This window comes from Ostrea edulis, chromosome 5 (genome assembly GCF_947568905.1).
Source record: "Ostrea edulis chromosome 5, xbOstEdul1.1, whole genome shotgun sequence".
Classification (NCBI taxonomy): Eukaryota; Metazoa; Mollusca; class Bivalvia; order Ostreida; family Ostreidae; genus Ostrea; species Ostrea edulis.
Genome location: NC_079168.1, coordinates 57,294,801 through 57,315,057, shown reverse-complemented (window position 1 = coordinate 57,315,057; position 20,257 = coordinate 57,294,801). Strand labels below are relative to the sequence as shown.

General features: G+C 36.8%; 2 protein-coding genes across 4 annotated transcripts in view; one reads left to right on the top strand and one right to left on the bottom strand.

Moving 5' to 3' along the window:
* LOC125649160 (CST complex subunit CTC1-like) overlaps positions 1-2,092 on the top strand; it is a 73,584-nt gene extending 71,492 nt beyond the window's left edge. For both annotated transcript variants that reach the window (XM_048876427.2, XM_048876426.2), the window contains exon 25: positions 1,826-2,092. In XM_048876427.2, coding sequence (XP_048732384.1) covers positions 1,826-1,968 — 143 coding nt within the window. In that variant the 3' untranslated portion in view covers positions 1,969-2,092. The remainder of the gene's footprint in view (positions 1-1,825) is intronic.
* Positions 1,498-13,755, bottom strand: LOC125649161 (acetylcholine receptor subunit alpha-like 1). 2 transcript variants are annotated; one of them, XM_048876428.2, is made up of 5 exons: positions 13,094-13,755; positions 10,576-10,620; positions 7,498-7,607; positions 4,507-5,491; positions 1,498-2,418 (listed from the first exon to the last, which is right to left on the bottom strand). In XM_048876428.2, the coding sequence occupies exons 1-5, from the start codon at positions 13,298-13,300 to the stop codon at positions 2,251-2,253; spliced, it is 1,515 nt and encodes a 504-aa protein (XP_048732385.1). In that variant the 5' UTR covers positions 13,301-13,755; the 3' UTR covers positions 1,498-2,250. The 2 variants fall into 2 exon arrangements, with proteins under 2 accessions (XP_048732385.1, XP_056020892.1); XM_056164917.1 differs by having other exon boundaries at positions 12,893-13,129.
* Positions 13,756-20,257: the final 6,502 nt, after the last annotated feature.

Sequence of the window (20,257 nt, the reverse complement as noted above, 5' to 3'; positions counted from 1 at the left end):
TTGGGGTTGGATGGTGCCACAATAGGGGATCAAAGTTTTGCATACAAATATATAGGAAAAATCTTTAAAAATCTTCTTCTCAAGAACCACTAAGCCAGAAAAGCTGATTTTTACATGAAAACTTTCTGACTTAGTGCAGATTCAAGTTTGTTCAAATCATGGCCTCCCGGGATAGGATGGGGCCCCAAGGGGGGATCAAAGTTTTACACACAAATATATAGGGAAAAACTTTAAAAATCTTCTTCTCAAGAACCACTAAGCCAGAAAAGCCGGGCGTAGGATGGGGCCACAAGAGGGGGGGGGGGGGGGGTCAAAGTTTTACATACAAATATAGGAAAAAGCTTTAAAAATCTTCTTCTCAAGAACCATTAGGCCAAAGAAGTTGACATTTACATGATAGCTTTCTGACATAGTGTAGATTCAAGTTTGCAAAGGGCAATTTGGGCCATAATAGGGACTAAGGTTTTACATGCAAATATATATGGAAAGTCTTCAGATATGGGCCAAAGTGACACAGGTGAGCGATGTGGCCCATGGGCCTCTTGTTATATTCTTACAATGCAGAATTTATTCAAAAGCTTTTACATGAGAAGAAAAAAAAATTATCTTGCTGTGGCCCTCAACTTGACATTTAGATATATCGACAATGTCGATTAATATCTATTATATATTGTGAATATATTACTATCGACAATATCTATTAATGATACTCATTTTCACTTGTATGTTGATTCAATATATCTCAGTGAACTTAGAATAAAAGACATCACAGAGTCTTCCACACCCGATTCATACCTGGATATTTTATTGAACATAGGTGTTAATGGCAAATTAATAACTCAACTTCATGACAAACGGGATTACTTCAGCCTTTCATCGTTAACTTTCCGTATTCATATATAAAGTACCACTATCCCTTGCATATGGTATTTATGTCTCTCATTTGATTTGATAGCATGAATATATTCTTCATACCAATTGTTTGGCTGTCCTTTACATTCTCAATATATACTATGTTTTACTCCGTTTACCTGATCAAGATATTGGGCTCACGTTTGGTTTGACCAGTCAACAGGGAATACTTACTCCTCCTAGGAACCTGACCTAACTTCTGGTGTGTCTAGGGTCCGTGTTTGCTCTACTATTAATTTTGTACTCTTTATAGGAATTATAAAATTGATCACTGTTCGTTATCTTCACTTTTTCATCAAAAATGTACTAAAAAATGGTAAAATTGTTTAATTCATCAAACTTATCGGAAAAATCAGGGGAGAGGACATATTTAAGATAAGGAGAGGAAATCAGTATGTCTCCCAGAAGTACATTGGATGAAACTGAAGAACAGAAGCTCACTTGGGGGAATCTTGGACAGACCAGCACTTTCTCAGAGAGCTAAAGTTCTTCAGCTACAGTAGTACAGTAGAGGTAGATAACATGGTTGAGAGAATGGTAATGCTTGTATTTATGTACTTGCATAAAGAAAAAAGTAATATTAGATATATTTTGATGACCATTTTTTTAATTTAAAAAATAAACATCCCCCACCCTAAATTTTACATTGTAACCTTAAAAATAGATCTCACTGCCTAAATCTTCAACTAAATATGGACATACATGCTTGGCATAAATGAAAGATTTGACAGATAACACCAGTCATACTGTATGACCAGTAATAGCTACATGCATTGTATTTCTGACAGCACATATATGTATTATTATGAAATAACTAATCTCAATGGTTTCACATGTCTCTGATGCATCACATTTCTTTGTTTAACCAAACAATTGTATCTTAGCGACATCAAATTTCCTCCTGACATTTCAGATTTTTTTGTGAAGACAGTGGACACAGGTAGTGGAAAAGTGGAAACAAGATGTCTGCCAATCCTTCAGCTCATTTGTCTTGATATACGGGCATTTGACATCACGTCTTACGTCATGCACAATTTCACAGAATCTTCAAAATAGTTGCAGCTGACAAAACAATATACTGCTCTTATGATTGGAAGTGCATCATATATAAAACAACATTAGAAACCTGTTGTATTGTGCCCATGTATGATATACATAATTAAAGTCATGCAAAATAATGCAGTTTTTTCATTAAAAATACTACAACAAATATCAAAATTAGAAACCAATATAATTTATTATTATATCATCTCTTGCTGATTTTCAAAATTAGTATGATTGAAAATCAGAAAGAAAATTTTTGTTGTGAGATCCACTGGCCTATCAAACTAGAATTTTTCAGTAGGTGCAGTTTGTGACTTCATCTGTTTTGAGAGGTTCTCTCGGATCATAAAGTGACGGGGCATATAGAAAAATACTGAGAGTTCCACATATACAGGCTGTAGTGAAAATGTATAAAAACAGCCGATCCATCACCATAGCAACATATTTCCAATCTCTCTCCTCCTGCAATAAAATTTAAGATCATTAGGAGAATTTATTGTCCACTGGCAAATTGACCAAGGATACCAAGAGGTTGTAGGTCTATAAATATCACATCTTTGAAGGCAATAAAATACATTCTTCCTCAAGAAATATTTGTGGTTTATGCATTAAAGATGCAGTGTGCCAGGTTGCAAATTTGCACAGCAACAATAATTTAGAACCTCTAGGTTAGAGAAATGTATTCGGTATGATGTCTAATTCAGTTGAGGCCATTTTCAAGCTGTATTCTTTTAAAACTTTCCTCCCTGTAGCTCATATACAAACAGAAAACTTCATTTTACAGAATGCGACTGACATCGTCCCTTGATCTGTAGACAACAACATTCTCTGTTTTTGATGAATCTCGATCTATCAATCCAAAAACGATATTTAACGAGTACGTTAATTTTGACCTTAATATATGCGTTGTCAGTGTTAGATCATGTAAACTAGATAACATTTTAAGGCTAAAATCATTGCTAGTCATACTGTTTATGACCTTTGATCTTTAAAATCCAAATAAAGATCCTTCTTAGAATATACTTATAGGGTCTGATGAAAGGCACCAGTGCTAAAACTGGACGATATGTAAACCGTATATTGAAATGTCCGCTCCACTTATGTTTATCTCTTTATTTCTAGAATATGTCGTTTCATTGGTCGACAAAATAAAATAGATATGGCCGCTCATGGTTGAAGAGTAATTTTGTCATGTGAAAAGACCCTATTAAAATATTTCTCGTGCAATATCCTTATAGTAAAACTATCAATGCTTCTCTAGAAAAGTAAATTACGCCCACAGTAATAACTTGTTTCTGTACCATGCTTACATAATATATGATTAAACTATACAAATGCGGAAATCATTGACATTATTGATTAGCTTCAGACTACAACTTCATTCATTTTGACCGTTTCCGGTGGCACTGCTTGGTCACCAAAAATCGTGGGTGCTTGGAGCCCCGCTTGTACCTTGGCCGAGTTAAACCTGATGCGTTGAAACAGGTCGCCAAACGCCTCGAAAGAGGAGTCGGAGAGGGGGGGGGGGTCTTTCGAATAAGATCATAAAAACGTTGGTCTATCACATCTATTGATGCGATAAAGAATCCTCCATGTTACGGCTCTGAGCGCTATGTATGGGTATACATGTAAGTTTGTTGCACTGTACCTACAGCTGGTGACGTCTCTACATGAGTGAAAACAATTTTGAAGGAACAAATAAACACCTGATTTTAGGTTTATTTCAGTTATGTAAGTCAAATACCTGAAATTTAGGGAGAAAACAAGATGCGTTAATGAAACGCTGATGCCCATAAAGAAATTCTGGTACCCAAAGATCTAGTCAAAAGGAAAACGCATGCAAAATATGAAAGCCCTATCACAAACCATTTAAACGTTATGGCCAAGGTTAAAGTTTTTTCGAAAATAGGTCAAAGGTCACAAATTTTGAAACCAAAAGAAATGTAAACACATGTGAAATATGAAAGCTCTATCGTCATCTATTAAAAAATTATGACCAAGGTTAATTTTTTTGCGGACAGAGACAAACAGACCAAAATCTATGCCCCCCGAATCTCCGATTACAGGTGCGTGATAAAAATGTGCATCGTAATTTCTGACGACATTGATGAAATAGTGTATCAAATTGAAGGTTCCCAAGAAGGCCAGATTTAATCGTGTATTAGGGTGATCCATAAACGTTGAAATTTATCCTTCCACTCACTCCTTTATTGGGGAATACTTTATTATTTCTATATCAAAGACGTTTGTGAGAATAACCCCACCCCACCCCAAAGGACTTCGGTAAGGGAATTTTTTTTCCTTCAAAAAGACGTCTGCAATCTTTACGGTTTGTTTATCCCGCTTGAGAATTTTTCACTCGTATGGAGAAGTCACCATTACCGGTGAAGGGTTGAAAAATTTAGGCCTATGCTTGGCCCTTACGGCCTTTGAGCAGGAAGATATCTCTATTGTGCCACACCTGCTGTGACACGGGATCTCGGTTTATGCAGTCTCATCTGAAGGACCGCCCCATTCGCCTCTTACGACAAGCAAGTGGTAGTTACTTACCATATTATCCTCATCCATGCTTCTGAGGTGGTCAGCCACGAATTTAACCCCAGACAGGGCTTCCCTGACCTCAGGTGGATATCTTCTCATTATGTCCGATCCCCCACAATTGTTTCTGCGACGTAAGTTGTCGGGGCCGTTCAGCCAGCTCTCTGTGGAGTCGTGAATCGACCCCATGTCCCTAAGTTCTATTCCATTAGGTTTACGCACGCTCACTTTAGGCTTACGTGTCAAATCTGGTCTTTTCATTAATAGTATCCGCGGAAGAATTTCTGTAAATACCCGTTTAACCCATGGATTCATGCGATGTGTGGAGGGTTTTCTGAAATGAATTCCTAACGTGTAGACTGCAAGAAAGATTGACATCGTCACAACTATCATTGTAAACAGAAGGTATTTCCCGATCAGTGGTATAACAAATGATGTTGGAGGATTGATGTCGGAGAGCAGCAGGAAGAACACGGTGAGGGCTAGAAGTATGGAGATTGACAGGGTGATCTTCTCACCGCTGTCGGACGGGAGGTAGAACACCAGCACTGTAAGACAGGAAATTGACAGGCACGGCATGATGAGGTTAAGAGAGTAAAACAGTGTCCGCCGTCGGATTGTGATGTTGAAAGTAATGTCTGGATACGGTTCGGGACAACATGGATAAAACTTTTCTTTCCGGCGGGCTGTGACGTTTATGATGTCCCACTCCACATTCTGGTAGAAGTCTTTGAGGTCGATTCCTCGGTCGATCACTTTCTGCTTTGTTGTCTCGTAAAAGACGGCTTGAGAGTCGCACAGATGCTGAAGGTCCACTTCGTGTCCATCATAGGTCCACGATCCGAACTTCATAAAACATTCCTGCATGTCAAAGGGAAAGTATTCCACGTCAATGGGACAGTACGTCTTGTAGATGACGGGGGGCTCCCAGATAATTTTACCCGTGTGGTACACAGTAGCTTTTGTATGTAACGTCACAACGAAGTCTCCGTCTGCACTGTAAAGCAACAAACATTTGTATGGACGTCGTACTTTAAGCAAGAGGGTAATGTAGAGCAAAGACATTCAAGAGATGCAGTTACTACTGTATTTTTGGAAAGTATCGACGTGATGGAAAAATGTCAAAATGGGGCTATAAAAGATAAAGACACGAATAGTTTTAATAGATGCATTTCCCTCGAAATCCTGATTTACCACTTGTTTATGACATCTTTTAAAATCATAATCTGTAATTCTATCAAAACTGGTGAAAAGAGGTCCTTGAATGGTAAAAAATATATTCACATGCGTCGAACAAAAAGATACTTGCCCAGTTTCATCCACAAAGACAATGATTGATATATATAACAAGGTCATTAAAAAAATCTTCCTGAGGACGATAGAATATTTACATAGAAAAGAAAACTAACACTACAACTAAACTACAAAAGCTGATAACAAACAAAACGTCTACATATTAAAATTATCGAGTGTAATAAATATATATCGTTGGTCGTATAGGGGCTCCTTATAAAAACCTTCGATTTACAGCACAAAATCGTGAAAGCTGTGAGTTTTCGGGTCGTATAGGAGCTAAAATGAATACACTGTATTTGAAGGTATGCTTGGATGCAAGTATAGTAGGAAAATATGTTAGGATTTTTTTTATATTTATGACAAGAATTCAATGATATCAGACCTCAACCGTGAGCCGTAAATCGAAGGTTTTTATAAGGGGTGGATCTGTAGCTCTGATCTGTCCCAATATTTTTTCAGAGAGCTGCAGCTCGAGGTACGTCATGTTGGTAAATAAGTATCAAATACTCAACGGTAAGGAAACTTTCAAACATGTCCAGATTTTGTCAAAATCTGAAAAAAAAATTGCAAATCTTCTAAAGGAGGTAGCAAAATTTATTTGCAGCAAGTGTCTTCAAGGACAAGGCTATAAATCCGCATATTGATATCAATTTTCATGGTTCGGGTACTTTGAATATTCGGTCCTTGTACATGTAGTATATATTGCACCTAAAGATATTTTCGTGGTTAGGGTGCTCGCTTTGAATAATCCCTTCGTTCAGTCTAAATATTTTACGTAGGACAGACCCGTCACTATTTTAAAGCGCTCAATTCTCAATAGGAGGTCCCGGGTTCGATTCACGATCTAGGTGCAACGTCTAAGCGAAGACGTTTAACATCGGCAGTGACTGTTCCCTCGCTACACGACAGGAATTGCAATGATTGATTGTTTTGGGTTTAATGCCGTTTTGGCATTATATCCGCCATTTTACGGCGAGTTTTGAATTTTCCTGAGGGCTTCCAGTAATTAGCCTCCGACATTAGAAGTGAAAGTTGGGGATCTTGCAGTATCTATAAGACTTCATATTAAAAATGAAGGTACCATGTTAAAGAGAAGACATCTCTATCAGCTGAAAATTCCCGAGTGGGACGGAGAACAACAAGCAGACTGACCACTACAGAAGCTTACTCAGACTGACCACTACAGAAGCTTACTCAGACTGACCACTACAGAAGCTTACTCAGACTGACCACAACAGAAGCTTACTCAGACTGACCACTAAGACGCTTACTCAGACTGACCACTACAGAAGCTTACTCAGACTGACCACTACAGAAGCTTACTCAGACTGACCACTAAGACGCTTACTCAGACTGACCACTACAGAAGCTTACTCAGATTGACCACAACAGAAGCTTACTCAGACTGACCACTAAGACGCTTACCCAGACTGACCACTACAGAAGCTTACTCAGACTGACCACTAAGACGCTTACTCAGACTGACCACTAAGAAGCTTACCCAGACTGACCACTACAGAAGCTTACTCAGACTGACCACTAAGACGCTTACTCAGACTGACCACTACAGAAGCTTACTCAGACTGACCACTACAGAAGCTTACTCAGACTGACCACTAAGACGCTTACTCAGACTGACCACTACAGAAGCTTACTCAGACTGACCACAACAGAAGCTTACTCAGACTGACCACTACAGAAGCTTACTTGTTGTAGAGGACGATGTCAGGTCGCCATAGAGAGTCGGAGGGGATGTGAGTCATGGAGATACCACCGTAAGATCGCGGATCCCACCTCAATCTCAAGTCCACCCACTCCTAGAAAATAATGTTAGATAATCTTATTTTGACAATTCTCTACAATTTGTGGTCTGATATGTTTCAATTATCATATGATCAACAACCAATTAATCAATGTTTTATTCTCATAAATGTACAGTCATAAATTACAGAGAGAAGGTTGGAAAATACAAAATATTGCATATACATGTACAGGAATAAATATTTTTATATTACTATGTATAAAGTCGAGAAAGATTGATTCAAGAAATGAACAATGAATAGAATATTTCATAAAGCATAGAATTATAATTAAGATTCACATTTCTTGTAGAGCTTTTTTGCATTTCTCCGAAATAACGCATATCTTGATTAAGATTAGAGGAAAGCAGAAGACAAATGTAAGAAGAATACTTCAATACTGTACACGAGTGGTCTATCAGTCTTTAATATCGTTTGGATTTTTTTATTTAAATTACAACTGAGCTTCTTGCTAGCTAGTCCCGTGGGGATCCGGGTTAGAATAGGTCCTCAGTGCCCCTTGCTTGTCGTAAAAGGCGACTACATGAGACCGCAAAAACCGAGGCTCCGTGTCACAGTAGGTGTGACACAATAACACCCCCACCCCCTGCTCAAAGACCATAAGTGCCGAGCATAGGCCTAAATTTTGCAGCCCTTCACCGGCAATGGTGACGTCTCCATATAAGTGAAATATTCTCGAGAGGGACGTTAAAAATATTAAATCAATCTTGCTAGCTATTGAATTTCACTAGAAGAGTCTCTGTGACCGCTAGCGGGATGATCCCTATTGATGAACGGTCAGCTGGCTCCAGGATCATGTAGCAAACTCAAAATTTCAATCACCTGAAAGGTATTCATTACTTTTAAACCGAAACTCTTTATTTGCAGACATTAGAAATTTTATCAAACGATATTGAATAACAATTTTATTTTGGAATGATTGAATATTGAATAACAATTTTATTTTGGAATGATTGAATATTGAATAACAATTTTATTTTGGAATGATTGACTTCTTAATCATGAAAAGGTCAATACAAAGAACAAGTGATCAATCTTATAAGGAATACAATAGAGAGTTGGGCAAACACGGGCCCATGGATATACCAGAGTTGGAATCAGGTGCCTTTGTGGAGTAAGCATCTCCTGTCGACCGGCCATACCCGCCGTGAGCCCTTTATCTTGATCAGGTAAACGAAGTAATCCGTAGTCGGAATCTTCAGATTTTGACTTGATTATTTCATGGTCATAGGGCCAGGTTACATGACTGTCAGATAATGTCTTGAAGACTATTCGGGTTTTAAAATACTTCATTAGAAGAATCTCTGACTTAGAAATCGTCGTTATTGTTTAGATCAAAAGGTCAAGGTCACAGTGGAAGACGTAATGACGCTACACAAATCTGTGACACAAGATTGATTGTATCTTGTTTAAGGTCTCTCTCGAGAATATTTCACTCATATGGAGATGTCACTCGGCGCTTACGGTCATTGAGCAGTGAGGGTTCTTTAGTGATACACCTACAGTGGCATGGAACGTTCGGTTTTAAGGTCATCTATGAGGACCCGTGACATTCACACCTAATGCCGAGCGTTTGGCGATGAAACTGTCACAAGAAATCATCACATTACATTTAAGAACGCACGACCAAGTTTACCATGGTAGGAAAGGGTTCTGTATTATTTGTGATAAATTATAGGAACTGTGTAAGAAAAGTCCTCACAATATATTTACATAATCTTAAGCGGGGAAAACGCATTCACTGAATTTGCTTGCATATTTCTATAGATGCGTCATGATTTGTCAATGATACATGTATATTTTATAATTTATTGCAAGACAGTAAAGGCATATCAATTTATATTCCGAAGGAATTCGAAAAAATCGTTTTCTACTTGGGTGATGTCCTCCAGAATTATCTAGGTCAAAATGCGGTAATGGAGAAAGGGCCATAATTTGATGGTGGAAAAAAAATGCTATCGAAATTCCAAAACTTTTTGGTGCCAGATTCAAGCAATATTTATTTGAATTTTATCAAATACTAAAGAATTGTAATTACCATGAAGATTTGATTTCTTTTTGGTTTTCAAGGTCAAATGTAAAAGGCCAAGATCGAAAGAAAAAAAAATTCTAAACTTTCATGTGTGCAAGATGTATGCCACATTTTATCACACTTTCAGGAATGCCGACATTAAGATAGGTTTTGAGAATCAATTTCATTGGAAGGGAAACTCAGATATTTCTTGAGTAACAAGATCCTTTATGATTTCATTTCAATGTAATTACACAAAACTTGGTTTCTGTTGGTTTTCAAGGTCAGTGCAAAAATGTCAAAATCATTTGAAGAGGATTTCTAATATGCATCGTTATCTAGAATGATACTTTACACAAAGACCGATGTTCCTATTGTTTTTAAAGGTCAATTGTTAATGTAATATTGAAAGAGAATACAAACATTCCGTGTGCAAGACGGAGTGTATTTGGTGTATATAATTTCAGTTACAGATGTAAGGATGTCTTGCACAAAGATGCGAGTTTTTGTCGATTTAAATGTAGTTCTGCAGAACCCTTGTTTGAAAACAACTGCATTAACCATGTACCTAGTTCCAAACGCGTAACAACGAGATGGCGCCCCACTCTCTGTGCAACGGAACTGACATAAATTTTTTTAATAAGGTTACGAGTTTTGCGGAAGAAAATTTTGGTTCCCAAAAAACTTTTAATCAGTCCCCATCTCCTTCCTACTTGTTTAATCAGCATGATACATGTATCAAATATTATCTAAATATTTTGTCTCTTGTCTGTTGCTTGTGTTTCTTTTGGCCTTTATCTTATTTTATGTTCTGTATGTAGTGTCTGATCATTAAGGGCTTCTGGTAATAAAGCTTGCTCTCTAAGCCTATTCATCATAATCATTTAAATGTTGAACTTTAGAAAAACATTTATTTCTTCAATTCACTAAAAAAAAAAAAAAAATACAAGCTACCTGTCTCAGCCATACACTGGTGGTCATAATCTGGTTCTTCTCATCCTAAAAAAGAAAGAAAGAAAACAGCAATAACACACGTGACCGGATCCTTGGAAGTCTTCTCCAAACTATTCCCTGGTCATTAGTTAGAAAGAAAACTTTGAAAATACAACCACCTTGTCGTGATCGAGTTCACAAGAAGAGTGACTTTAATTTGCTCGGAGGCTCTAATTATTTCCGTGCGACATACGCTGTCCTTCGTTTAATTTGAATTTGGCAAGGGGTTTTCATGTTTGAGGGGTTTTTTTATTTATGTAAAACAATACAAGAGAAATGAACAAGAAAACACTTCCAAATTAACCTTGCTGCTTCTATCAGGTGGCTTCTGTCATCAACGCACGAACAACAATAATGTCATTGAATGAAGCCATTCACATTCCATTGATTATACATAGATAAAGGAATGCTATGCAAAAGTGGGCTTTATGTTTTAACCAAGCTCAGTCTATTCTTTATACATTATAAATTTGAAAATAGTTATTAGGATAAAGTCTGCACCTTTGACAGACTCATTGCAACCGAGGACAGAACTGTGGTGTCCTGTAAACTTCAGATGGAGCTCGTGTATCGATGGTACGATTTGATTAGAAAAGACGCAATGTTTGCTCAAATACAAACTTCACAGGCTTTGTATCAGAAAAAATAAGAGCGGAGAAAATCGTTGATATGTGATTATACAGAGGCTGCATGTCCATTAACAGCGCCAGATGTACACAAGTCTATCAATGAGAAATAAATCAGAAACTGGTCAACAAACCGAAAACAGATCGGCCCCAATCAGACAGCCATCGTCCGACCTAAATTAATGCTAACGAAAACAAATTACACGCTTTTCTAAGAATGCTAAGTTCCTCGCATTTATGATTTTATCCACAGTGTGTGCAAACTAGTATTATAGTTTCAGAAGGGACCCCGCCTAATGTCATGATTTCCCCCGGATTAAACATCAAGCTAAATATTAAAACACTTCTTTTCGATTTTTGTTTTTGCCTACATGTAATTCAAGGTGAATATCGATATGAAGTGTAGTACTTGCTGTAATTGAGAAGTGGACACCAAGCAAACCATTGCCACACGTGAGAGTATTTTTATAGATAAATTAAGATAACACGGCCTCCGCCGGAGTGTATATTGTTACGTTGTATGATAATGGTGTTATATGTTTCCGATACATCTTCAACGATGAACAGATGTGACTGATATGCTCAGATCATCTGTCTTAGCAAGCACGATACATTTATGTAGACTGATGCAGTGTTTTACTCAAGCTTTTCGAAGTACAGCAGAATATAGTCAAGACGCCGGAAATGGCGGATACTGAAACTCGAAATCGGTGCTGATTATGTCATTCCGGATCGCGTTTTTGTTCATTATTTAACACGGAAAAGGTAAATATAAAGAACACTGTTCAATCTCACAAATCCTATAAAGAATGCAAAATTTAGAGTAGGGCAAATACGGACCCCTGGACACACCAGAGGTGGGATCAGGTGCCTTTGAGGAGTAAGCATTCTCTGCTGACCGGTAACACCCGCCGTGAGCCCTATATCCTGATCAGGTCAACGGAGTAATCTGTAGTCAAAATCAGTGTGTGAAGAACGGCCTAACAATTGGTATGAAACACGTCAGACAGCATTCGACCTAATGTCGCCAAAAAAAGATCATTATAACGACTGTAGAATTTGCGAAATGCTGACTTTAAGCGAACTTTTTGAAATCCATGTAACATCAACTTATCAATTTGTGTAGCATGCCTAACCGAAGGTCTATGAAATCATTAGATGATATTTACACTACCCAAGCTGAGTTTTTATCGTCAAAGCATATAATTGCATGACTCATTCCCCCTTAAAGACGTTTTAAAATATACCGGTGTTTTGTCGGGTTTTGATTGTATTTAAATACAGAATATTGTTCTCATGCTTCATAAAAAATTAGGATCTTTTTAATTTAACTTCAATATAATGACGACAAAAACATTCTGAGGATAACTATCGCAATCAAATTTAAAATGATAAGAGTTATAATATAGTCAACTTAACTTTTTTATAGAAATATGTTATCGCCAGCAATGTGGGAAAAAAAATATTTCACTTCAATATAATAACGACAAAAACATTCCGAGGATAATTATCGTAATCAAAGTTAATCATAAAATGATAAATCCTAATTCAAGTTATAATGATGAAATTTGGGAGTTCTCAAATACTGCACACTATATCCTTTGTAAATATATTGTAATATACATTATGATAAGTTATATAATGATTATTACCAAAACTGTTCCTGTAGGTTTACATGAATAGTGTTCATTATAGACATGCACCATTCACTTTGTAAATATATTCTAGAGACTTGTTGAGGATCCTTCCATGAATCAAGAAAATATTCTGAACTCCAGCCATTACCCCTATGACGATATAATGGTATTTCCTGACACTAATTAACCGTCCCGTTAACTGCTCCCAAAACTTACCACGTCCAGTAGCTGTGACAGGCGCATGCCCAGTTTGACTGTGAGTTGGACCGAGTTGTTTCCGGTCGGTCTGATCAGCTTACTATACGTTTCACTCAGCAGGTACTCGTGGAGTTTTTTTTCTGCGGGTTCATGCCTGCATGTTGCAGATCCCAAGAGACTGGTAATTATTCCGGAAACAAGCATCGCCATGAAATCCATTCTCATTGACTTATCCCTGCTCCGACACGGCTTTACATCACTGTCATTGAACTGCCCTGAACGACCAATGATTCTCCGCAGTCCAACTGTCCACAAAGTGTATTTCCATTTCTATGTTAATCCGTTTGTTGTTAAATGAACTGGCGAATATTTATTTATTTTGAATAGTTAACCTATCGAAGACGACACCATACAGCATGTCTGAGCACGTGTATAAACATTATTCGACTTTTCGCTGCAAGGTCATTCGCTGCCCGTCTTCATTACATGGCCAATATAATCAGTCTTATAATATTATTCTGGAGCAGAGATGTATGCATCAGATGATTAAGAATTATTCATTAAACGTTTTTATTCCAAAATAGCGCGAAGTTGTTTTAGAATGGTCATAGCATTCCCCCTGTCATTCGCTGTCAGATTTACCGCATACTTTCTCTATCGTCCGCGCCTTGCGTGCCTCCGCGAAGAAGGAGGTATATGCAGTGCTAATTACCCAACATGAAAGCCTTTGGCATCCCGACTTTTCAACTCTAATTATTTCTATCTACTATTATTCGATTTGTGTGTGGATTGTTCAATGCAGATCTTGTAAAATCTTGAATTACGATGACTGGTATATCTATATATAAAAACACCAGCTAACATTTGCAACATTACAATTAGAGCAAGACTCGACGTAGAACAGCTGTTTCAAAGCTCAATTCTAAAAGCTCGCATTCATTAATTATTTCTTTCGCAGTTTTTGTTTGAGCAAAGAAGAAAGTTCTTTATCTTGTTTTGTTATGGGTAACAGACGGCGACATTATTGATCTGTAATTGAAAAGAAAACATAGGGCCGGAAACTTTTGACTGAAAGTGTTCTGACGTGTTATTTGTAACGGATCTCGCTCTGGCCTTACACCGTCTCTGAATTTTAATGCACCATTGCAACCGAGGCACGTGCAAACAACAAAATGCAGGAAGGTGTAATAACCCAAAGGCTGCCAGCGAACAATTGACAATATGTGTTTTACATTAAAACAGTCATTCGTGTGAATTTTCCACCTAAATGTTGGAAATTTTTTTGTTTGGTCATTTATGTGTAAAGAACTCTGTATGGTTTTGCCCACCATAGTTTGGCCCCTGAAATGACTTAGAAATATGAAAGTTTACTTTTTTGACGAAGGATGTCCGTACAAATGTCTAATATGTGTTATATGAAAACTATTGGTTATCCATTTGAAAGAGCTTATTTTTGAAAGATCAATGAAACGTGTATATTTTTCTATGATTTTCGTATTTGCAAATAGCTTCATGAACAAAATACATATTGTTGCAGCATATGTTCTAGCATCTTTCAAAATTAAGCCATTTGTAAAAATAGTAATATGTCACGAAGTCGCACTATGTTTTTGAAATAAAAAATAAACGCCTTCAGAACAATGTCTTTATCCTCTGCGAAAATTTTCGGGGAAGCATATAATCGTTGTCTTGTCTGTCCTTCCCTCCGAGCTCAAATTATCAGAAATTGATGTTTCTTGAGACAAGGACTTGTGGACCAAAGTGTCTCAAGGTCATTTTGGAAAGGTCAAGGTCACTCAGAACATAAACGTTTCTTATTTCAGCAGTTTGATATAAAAGTTTTCATCTCTTAAACTAAACCTTTCATCAGAAATCAATCAGAATTTATCACAACTATTCCTTGGGACAGGAGACTTTTGGACCAAGGTCACGGTCACACAGAACATTTATCTCATATAAGGAGAAAGTTCCTTATTTTAAGAGTTTTGAACATGTATTTTGAATCTTAAAAATTTCGCTGAATTTTCATGTACCTGAGCTAACATACACCTTTACAATTGATTATCTTTCATAAGTCTGAATAGTCACGACAGACATTTGACAAGAACATAACGCAAGACAGGGGTTCGAACCCAAAATTTAATGATTTTGAAATAGAAAAAACTCAAGGAAACGTATCATGAATGATGTGGTTTGTAGTGTTCGTGCGTGTATGATGTAATGATTATCTGTGTAATTGTTCAACTCTATATACCTCCGTAGACTGGAGACGGCGCGCTGTATATCAAAAGAAATAATTAAATATGGAGTCTGACTCTTCGTTAGAAGACCCCCTATATCATTGCTAATGGAGCTATTATGCTATATAAATCAAAGCTCCGATACAACAATTTAAGACTCGATTTATGAAGTGCACAGAGTTTTAGACTGGGCTTTTTCTCAACAATGTTTTGAGAATTGCTTGATAATCAAGCTGTTGTGGCTTTTTTTCTGCAGTGTATCGCTGAGAGAAATAACCCCGGTGTTACGTTTTTGAGACGTTTAGTTACTGGCATGTATAAGATGCAAAGTGAATCAATTGAATTCAAAGAGTTTAATTAGTACAACAAATAAAGTTTTTACTGTAGTGAATTAAAGTAACAACATTTTTACTCAGTAAATCAAAGCCAATAACTTAGTTAATCAAACTTTATAAATGTTTACCAACCTAAACCAAAATACGGAGATTTTTTACTACAATGAACTGAACTGATATAGTCATAGTATTATTATCACAGACTTCAGTTACATAAGTAAGTCTTAAAATTATTGGCATTTAAATACCGTACGCACTAATCAATGTACAGATTCCAATCTACTAATTATGTATATCTCGTGAGGGACCACTGTTCATTAAAAGAAAAAGTTCGAAATCTGGATTAAGTGTTTCATGGTTGTTTCTGATTGCATGCCCTCGTGTATTTTCAAAAAAATATTCTTATTCATAATCTGTAACCCTTACACAAAACGAAATTTCATACAAGCTGTGTTTTAATATTGAGAAGTTTGGCCTAACAACTTATAAAAGGACATTTTAGATTGTTTCCGTGTAGACAGTTTGCACCAACGTACAGGACGATGGTGAAATTAGAGGGGTGACTGGAGTTGCTACCCCCCCCCCCCCCCCATCTGCTAGAATAATAAGGCGTGGTCTAAATCAGCATAATTTTGTGTTATTCTCCGAAGTATTTCGTGGTCTAGAAAGACAGCACTAATTATTACGTACACACAAGGTTAATGTGGGTATGAAGAAGTGTTGGTTACGGAATAAAGGGTTAAGAAAATGACAAACATGACATCTATAAATACATGTATGATCTCTGATACTCAGGTTACCGTTAAGGCCTGTGGGCCTCTTGTATGGAGACGTCACCATTGCCGATCAAGGCTGCAAACTTTAGTTAGGCCTATGTTCGGCGCTTATAGCCTTTGAGCAGGGAGGGATCTTTATCGTGCCACACTTGCTGTGACACGGTAATGAAATAAGTATAAATATGAAATATTTTAATGAAAAGTTTATTAGAACAGACTAAATATGATAAATATTCAATTATTCTAAATAAATCGTAACAATGGCAATCACAAATTTTAGGTGCAAAACCCTAATGTCATGTCTAAATTGTCATAGAAATAAACTTGCAAAAATATTTTAAAGGCTTTTTACTTATTAGCCAGAATTCGAAAATGTGGAGATACAAATTCAATTTCTATTCAAACTCGATACGTACCGGATATGACCTTTTTACCAATCAGGGTGCTTGTCATTTAGAGTGCGTTCGAGGTCGCCGTTCCCGTTGTTTTCGTGCTCCGTTCTTAAGGCCCTTTTATACTGAGCGCGAACACGAACGCGGCGTTCGTATTAGATTGCTTAACTTCATTTTGAATGATGTTGTTTATACTGACGGCGAACGCGGCCGAATTCATGTTCGCGCGGAACACCGCGGAGATAGCCTCCAGAGCGAATTTTTGGGAAAAGACCGCGCGAACAATTTTCATTAGCCAATCAGAATGTGAGGTCAAAAGTCATACTCTGAAAGATTTCGTGTACAGATAAACGCCTGTGTCTTCTTCTCTTCAGAAGTAAGTACAAAGCCAACATGTCGTCGTCGCTATCTGAAGATATGTTGCTCGCCATGGCCAAAACATAAATGACCTCGTGTCATCTGCGAATTTCCACGAGTATCACCGCTTTCAATACGAACAATGATTCGCACGGAAAGTCGCGTGAAAACTCGCAGTGGTCGCGTTCGCGTTCGTGTTCGCGCTCAGTATAAAAGGGCCTTTAGAGTCGCGAACAACGAGAACATGTGCGCACGAACGTGTTCTTTGTTTTATCGAGCACACTACCTACAGAGGTGGTGTGAGTTCTTGCACCTCGAACCCGTTCTCGGGTTGCGTACTCGGCGTTCGGTATCGACATGTACGAAGAACGCACTCTGTATGTTTTCGTGCTTGACGCTGATTATTTAAGTTAAGAAAGACCCAAAGGTGATAAAGTCAATTACGTAAATTTCTATTTTACATTTCTAACTAAGAAAAAGATAAACCGACGCTGAAACAAAATTATGAATAATACAAATAATCAAATCCAAGCGACTTAATAACGTGTCAAGCTGATGGCGTGAAGAATTTCAAGATGGAGAATTCCCCATCTTTATATTTTAGTAGAAATAATTGTTTGCCAGTCTGGCATGTGCAATATATTACTCTACTCTGAACTGACACCAGAATGATAGAATATGAACAATACATGTATGTAGTGTTCATCCGCTGGGTTGTACTAATTTCTCACTGAATATTGGACAAGCCCATTTGTACTTAACATCAAATCATAATAATCAGATTAGTTTCATTTGTTTTCAGTTTTAAACAATTTCAGTTTAAGGTTAGCATATGGGCTTTTAAAATTGTATTCTATTTGAGTGATTCTGAACCGATTTTTGCACAGTTTGTGTACTGATGTGTATATTTGTTTGCATCAATATTTACAGTTGTTTGTGTATCCATATTTACAATTGTTTGTGTATCAATGTATATCAATATTTACAATTGTGTGTATCAATGTTTACAGTTGTTTGTGTATCATTGTGTATCAATATTTACAGTTGTTTGTGTATCAATGTATATCAATATTTACAATTGTTTGTGTATCAATGTTTACAGTTGTTTGTGTATCAATGTGTATCAATTTTTACAGTTGTTTGTGTATCAATATTTACAGTTGTTTGTGTATCAATATTTACAGTTGTTTGTGTATCAATGTGTATCAATATTCACAGTTGTTTGTGTATCAATATTTACAGTTGTTTGTGTATCAATATTTACAGTTGTTTGTGTATCAATGTTTACAGTTGTTTGTGTATCAATGTTTACAGTTGTTTGTGTATCAATGTTTACAGTTGTTTGTGTATCAATGTGTATCAATATTCACAGTTGTTTGTGTATCAATATTTACAGTTGTTTGTGTATCAATGTTTACAGTTGTTTGTGTATCAATGTTTACAGTTGTTTGTGTATCAATGTTTACAGTTGTTTGTGTAGCAATGTTTACAGTTGTTTGTGTATCAATGTTTACAGTTGTTTGTGTATCAATATTTACAGTTGTTTGTGTATCAATGTGTATCAATATTTACAGTTGTCTGTGTATCAATGTTTACAGTTGTTTGTGTATCAATGTTTACAGTTGTTTGTGTAGCTTTGTTTACAGTTGCTTGTGTATCAATGTTTACAGTTGTTTGTGTAGCAATGTTTACAGTTGTTTGTGTATCAATGTTTACAGTTGTTTGTGTATCAATGTTTACAGTTGTTTGTGTAGCATTGTTTACAGTTGTTTGTGTATCAATGTTTACAGTTTGTGTATCAATGTTTACAGTTGTTTGTGTAGCTTTGTTTACAGTTGTTTGTGTATCAATGTTTACAGTTGTTTGTGTATCAATGTTTACAGTTGTTTGTGTATCAATGTTTACAGTTGTTTGTGTAGCATTGTTTACAGTTGTTTGTGTATCAATGTTTACAGTTTGTGTATCAATGTTTACAGTTGTTTGTGTAGCATTGTTTACAGTTGTTTGTGTATCAATGTTTACAGTTGTTTGTGTATCAATGTTTACAGTTGTTTGTGTATCAATGTTTACAGTTGTGTATGCAGTTGATGAGGTGGCTCTTGTAGGCATTGGGTAATATAGGCTAGGACATAATTACGTTTTGTGTGAGCCGTTGCCTTAGTCATATCTGTAGGTATAATTGACTATGTTAGGACTAGTATTTGTAGTTGAGAGACTGTGTAAAGTTGAATTTGTACAGTGGACTGGTATAAATAGATAGTTGAACAGAATGGATACAGCTAATGTGATTGATACAGTACACACTACACACCATTTAATGTGAACAGTTGAACCGATTTTTAGCTCGTCGGTACGAATGTCGTTGGAAATCTGTTCTAATAACTTAGTCTCGTGTCATCACTGGCCAGCAGAATGAAGTTTTTTAAATGGTCAATTTCATAGAAACTGTAATTCGTACATGGTTCAAACTTACATTAATGGTTTATCTGTGGACGTACACTGTCATTCAGGATTTGGATGCTGCGTCTGACCAATATTTTTCGGATGAGTAACCAGGCACAGTGTTTTCCAGCAGGTCCATCCCTCCATAACTATAAGTAACCTCTTACATTGATCACTCATCCATAGATGCATACAACTCATTAATCTGACCTATAATTATATTCTCCGAATGAATGACCATATCATAATTTTTGCAGCAAGCTTATCATTTAGTAAATTTTAACTTTTCTTTATGTAGGAGTCCTTGCATCCAGGGATACACATGACATTATCACTCATGATTTGGATGCTACATGGCCTATATTCACGTTTCCGGTTGACTGACCTCGGTTATTCCTCATTAACTCTAGCTAGTGGAGGATTCTCATTACGACTTTACAAGTTATTGTTTCTTTCATGAAATACCCTTTATTATTCTGTCGATATGTCGTCAATGAGGTTCATTCTGAACAGATTCTCGCTGTATTCCGAATAGTGCACTGTACCTTTTCTCTACAGCCCTGAACCCACCTGGCGAGCTTCCGTGTCTTTTGAAAACTCTGAGTAAAGCGGAGGATAATATGCAACTCACTGAGGGTAA